The sequence below is a fragment of the Oncorhynchus nerka genome, linkage group LG19 (assembly GCF_034236695.1).
Source record: "Oncorhynchus nerka isolate Pitt River linkage group LG19, Oner_Uvic_2.0, whole genome shotgun sequence".
Classification (NCBI taxonomy): domain Eukaryota; kingdom Metazoa; phylum Chordata; class Actinopteri; order Salmoniformes; family Salmonidae; genus Oncorhynchus; species Oncorhynchus nerka.
In genome coordinates, this window is record NC_088414.1 from 22,945,869 (window position 1) to 22,951,179 (window position 5,311).

The 5,311-nt window shown below is 41.5% G+C and overlaps 1 protein-coding gene across 1 annotated transcript; it reads left to right on the forward strand.

The window, feature by feature from the left end:
- The first annotated feature begins 1,154 nt into the window (after positions 1–1,154).
- Positions 1,155–4,941, forward strand: LOC115101195 (endothelial differentiation-related factor 1 homolog). The gene is made up of 5 exons (XM_029620496.2): positions 1,155–1,453; positions 1,906–1,957; positions 2,103–2,263; positions 4,119–4,212; positions 4,368–4,941. Exons 1-5 carry the CDS (start codon positions 1,376–1,378, stop codon positions 4,427–4,429), a joined length of 447 nt encoding a protein of 148 aa, XP_029476356.1. The 5' UTR covers positions 1,155–1,375; the 3' UTR covers positions 4,430–4,941.
- Positions 4,942–5,311: the final 370 nt, after the last annotated feature.

The following is a 5,311-nucleotide window of genomic DNA, read 5'->3' on the forward strand; positions in this document are numbered from 1 at the left end:
GACTAGCTGGACATGGGGCAAGAGGAAAGTGTGGAGAGATGGCAGATGACAGGGCAAGGCTCAACCCTAATCTTAACTCTACACCTTCAAATAGAGGCTCCTCCACTCCACCTCTGAATTCCCAATCCAGTGGAGACTGCTGAGGGGAGGATTACTCATAATAATGGTTGGAATGGAGTCAGTGGAATGGTATCAAACAAGTGATTTCCATGTGGTTGATACCATTCAATTGACTCCATTACAAATCATTATAATGAGCCATCCTCCCCTCAGCAGCCTCCACCCATGTTTATATTGCTACAGCACATTGTATGGATACTTAATATCAACCACTATTACATTATGAATACGGGATCATTTGTAACATCAAGCAATTAATACTGGTTATCACAATAACCACAGCCAATAAGTCAAAGTTGGCTATATCGTAAAAAATGAATGAAAGCAAAAATGTGCTCTATGATCAAAATTGAAGGTTAGGCATAAAGTAAACACTGTGGTTAAGGTTAGGGTTACTACTTTGTTGTTACGGTAACATGTAACATCAACCTATGAAGATTGGAAAACGAACATTTTACCCTGCACTACCTGAAGAAACTAAGAAAAGACATTAACATTAACTGTATTTTTTGTGTATAGCATCCAGAAACAGTTTTGCATTTATTTGGACATTGTCTCTTTGTAAAGAAATTATGGCAAGATATTCATAGTTTTATAATTGTTAATATTCTTGATGACTTTTGTTTGTTATGTGAGAATGTGCTGCTCCGTTTCCTTAACTATAATAAGTATGAAGAAAAAACATTTTACCTCATAAATCTAATTGTGCTAATGTAAAATATGAATAAATGTAAATTCACTCGTAAAAAAAAACATATTCCATGTGTTGTATAAGGCATTCTAGCAGTACATTAAGACCACTCTACATTCTTCTAACAAGAAAGCTGTTAAAACAATCAATACGTGCGTATATTTTAAGGTCTTTGTGTAATCTGTAATTTGTTGTAACCCCTTGAATATTGTATCATTGTCTTTTTGTATACTTCTTGTGTGTATGCAGGTGTTTCTGCAATAAAAAAAAATAAAAAAACATAGATCATTGACGTTTCCTTTGTTCTCAAGCACTTCCTTTTTAACAGCAGAGGTCACTGTAGATCCAGGTTAACATAGCTGAGGTTGTTTTGAATAAAGCTTTGGATTTGAAAGAAGCGTGGGTGTTTGTTATTAGTTCGTCGTTTGTTGTTGTTGTCAAAGCAAGCGTAGGAAAGAAGTAGCCTTACGTCGCCAGATATCGTTTTGATACCCAGGCATTTAACGTTAGCTTTATTTTTGTATAATTATTGTCGTTACGGTTATCGAATAATTCCTGGAAACAATGGCAGAAAGCGACTGGGACACCGTGACGGTTTTGAGGAAGAAGGGTCCGACTGCTGCGCAGGCCAAATCTAAGCAGGTAGCTAGCTGCTAGCTAGAGCAGCTAGCATTAGCCACTTAGCATGTGAACCTGAGAAACAACTCGATATATTGTAAATAAATATGCGATTTAATTAATCAAACCACTGAGCCCATGTAGGCTTGCACACTGTCACTGGCAGGGAAGCTTGCTAATAAATCCCGGGGATTTGATTGTGACCTCGCCTCTCCCTGGCGTTTCCTGCTCGGTAAAACGGTCGACGTGGACAGAAATAGCAACTATGTGGGTTGGCGTCTAATCATTTGACTGACGTCGATGAATTGGACTTTTATCAAACATTTTCTGCGTTTTTCGTAGCCTGTGTTTTGATTCTGTGTTGGATCAGCCCCCCTGGCCTGGCCTACTCGTCAGCTGTACAAGCTAACTAAATATATCCCTGTGTTATGGAACGATGTAGAGTACATTTGAATAATATGCCATGTTTTGTCTAGGCTATCACAGCTGCACAGAGACGTGGAGAAGACCTCGAGACTACTAAGAAATGTAAGCCTTGTTCTATACAGCAATCCATGCAAGGTGCAATCCACCAACTCCCCTACTGGAAAGTCTGGGACATGAAGGATTGATTTCTGAATTGAATTATGTTATGGCTTGTTTATGCTTACCATGCCAATGAATGTCTCCACAGGGTCTGCAGGGCAGAACAAGCAGCACCTGATGACCAAGAACACGGCCAAGCTGGACCGCGAGACGGAGGAGCTGCAGCACCAGCGGGTCTCCCTGGAGGTGGGAAAGGTCATCCAGCAGGGCCGCCAGAACAAGGGCCTCACCCAGAAAGACCTAGCCACTGTGAGTAATGCTACCGCAAACCCATATGACTCATTAAGATATTGGTGCATTTCTGTGGCTTCCTTGTCTCCTCTGCACTCATCTAAACACAGTGTAGCTGAAAATTATGTCCAATACTTTCTCATCAGTACATATGAGGATGGGAGGACACTTTGAAGATGCCTCCAATGTATGTGTACTTTAAAAGAGATGGCCTCAGTGATGATTGACATTTCAACAGTTTGACTGTACAGTGCATTTGGAAAGTATTCAGACCCCTTCCCTTTGTCCACATTTTGTTACATTACAGCCTTATTCTAAAATGGATTAAATTATTCCCCCCCCCCAATCTACACACAACACCACATAATGACAAAGTGAAAACAGGTTTCTAGAAATTGTAGCCTATTTATTCAAAGTAAAAAATGGATACCTTATTTACTTAAGCATTCAGACCCTTTGCTATGAGACTCGAAATTGAGCTTAGGTGCATCCTGTTTCCATTGATTGTCCTTGAGATGTTTTCTTAAGTCCACCTGTGGTAAATTCATTTAAATGGACATGATTTGGAAAGGCACACACCAGTCTATATAAGATACTGCAATTGACAGTGCATGTCAGAGCAAACACCAAGCCTAGAGGTCGAGGGAATTGTCTGTAGAGTTCTGAGACAGGATTGTGTCAAGGCACAGATCTGGGGAAGGCTACCAAAACATTTCTGTAGCATTGATGGTCCCCAATAACACAGTATCCTCCATTTTTCAATTAAAGAAGTTTGGAACCACCAAGACTCTTCCTAGAGCTGGCCGCCCGGCCAAACTGAGCAGTCGGGGGGAGAAGTGCCTTTGTCAGGGAGGTGACCAAGAACCCAATGGTCACTCTTACAGAGTTCCTCTGTGGAGAGGGGAGAACCTTCCAGAAGGACAAGCATCTCTGCAGCACTCCGCTAATCAGGCCTTTATGGTAGAGTGGCCAGACGGAAGCCACTCCTCAGTAAAAGGCACATGACAACCGGCTTGTAGTTTGCAAGAAAATACCTAAAGGACTCTTAGACCATGAGAACAAGATTCTCTGGTCTGATTGAACTCTTTAGCTGGAATGCCAAGCGTCACGTCTGAAGGAAACCTGGCACAATCCCTACAGTGGCACATGGTGGTGGCAGCATCATGCTGTGGGGATGTTTTCAGCGGCATAGACTGAGAGACTAGTCAGGACCAAGGGAAAGATAAAGGGAGCAAAGTACAGAGAGATCCTTGATGATAACCTGCTCCAGAGCACTCAGGACCTCAGACTGGGGCGAAGATTCACCTTCTAACAGGACAACGACCCTAAGCATACAGCTAAGACAAAGCAGGAGTGGCTTTGGGACAAGTCTCTGAATGTCCTTGAGTGGCCCAGCCAGAGCCTGGACTTGAACCCTATTGAACATCTCTGGAGAGACCTGAAAATAGCTGTGAAGCAACACTCCCCATCCAACCTGATAGAGCTTGAGGATCTGCAGAGAAGAATGTGAAAAACTCTCCAAACACAGGTGTGCCAAGCTTGTAGCGTCATACCCAAGAGGACTCGAGGCTGTAATCACTGCCAAAAGTGCTTCAACAAAGTACTCAGTGAATGGTCTGAATACTTATGTAAATGTGATATTTCCGATTTATTTTTAATACATTTGCAAAAATTCTAAACCTGTTTTTGCTTTGTCATTATGGGGTGTTGTGTGTAGATTGAGGGGGGGAAACAATTTAATTCATTTTAGAATAAGGCTGTAACAAAATGTGGGAAAAGTCAAGAGGTCTGAATACTTTCGTAATACACTGTAGGTCTAAATAGAATAACGTTTTTAGGTCACAGATTTTTACTGACATCTCTTGGCTTTCAGAAAATCAATGAGAAGCCTCAGGTCATTGCTGACTATGAGTGTGGGAAAGCAATTCCCAACAATCAGGTCATGGGAAAGATTGAGAGAGCAATCGGTGAGTGGAATCTGGGAAAGACTCACACTGACATTTTTCCTAATCAACCCCTATGTTTAATCAGGTCTCGGAGTAGTATGCCACCTTATTCATCTGTACTTTGGATTTTACCATTGGTACTTTTTTTGTCTGACATCGCAACTTTTTGTTCACAGGTTTGAAACTGCGCGGGAAAGATATTGGACTGCCCCTGGAGGCAAAACCCAAGAAGAAATGAGGACAAAGCCTCGAAATCAGCCCCCCTTCCCCATGTACCCCACTTTCATCCCCACGTCCCCTTCCATTATCCCCACCTCCCTACTCCGCTATGACCCTGCCTCCCTCACCCCCCCCTCCTCTACCTGGGCTGATCTCCACCTGTCCTGCTACAGGACCTGGTGATCCACCACGTTACAAGCTGCATATACTGACAAGTCATCACAAAATACTTCTTATAAACAATGATTGAATGCATTGTAAAACTTGCAAACCAAAAGTGCTGTGAAATGTAATTTTTATTTTGTTCGCTACTGCTTTGGCATTAACTTATTTTGGGATGTTTGAAACAGACTAGGTGAATTTTACCACGGCCATGTGCATCGATTTGACTTTTTCTCTGAGCATGTTCTTTATCCATTTCGTAAGTGCTTGTTTGCAGCCTTTTCAGGCACATTGTATATTAGGTCATTAAAATATGAACATGTCCTGCTGTAGCTTGGTTTTGAATTTAAAATAAAGTTTGGCAGTCTACTTGTTATTTAGAATGTTTTCTTCAGTTTTACATTAGAGAAGGCCTTGAAATAAGATATTTTGGTGTCCTATGTTACTAACTGTAATAAAACCAGTCTGACACTGGCCCTGTACTCACTCAGGTTCTACAATTAATGTACAACCAATATTTTTTTATGAGTTTGCACAAAAGCACTATGCCAAGTAAAGGGAAGTGAAACTATTTGTATAGATGAGTTGTATGGGTTAGATGTAAAATGTTGCTCGCATAGAGGTTGAACTGTATTAGAACTGTCGCAAGTGGCTCCCCACTATACCTAAAGTGGACATTGCCATTGGCTGTACGGAGTCGTATTAACAGAAATCGAATGCAGCCTTGTTTACAAGTTTG

Coding starts and splice junctions, on each gene's coding strand:
- LOC115101195 (XM_029620496.2), top strand. CDS start 1,376: ATGGCAGAAAGCGACTGGGACACCGTGACGGTTTTGAGGAAGAAGGGT. Junction 1,958..2,102: donor CCTCGAGACTACTAAGAAAT/GTAAGCCTTGTT, acceptor ATGTCTCCACAG/GGTCTGCAGGGCAGAACAAG. Junction 2,264..4,118: donor CCCAGAAAGACCTAGCCACT/GTGAGTAATGCT, acceptor CTTGGCTTTCAG/AAAATCAATGAGAAGCCTCA.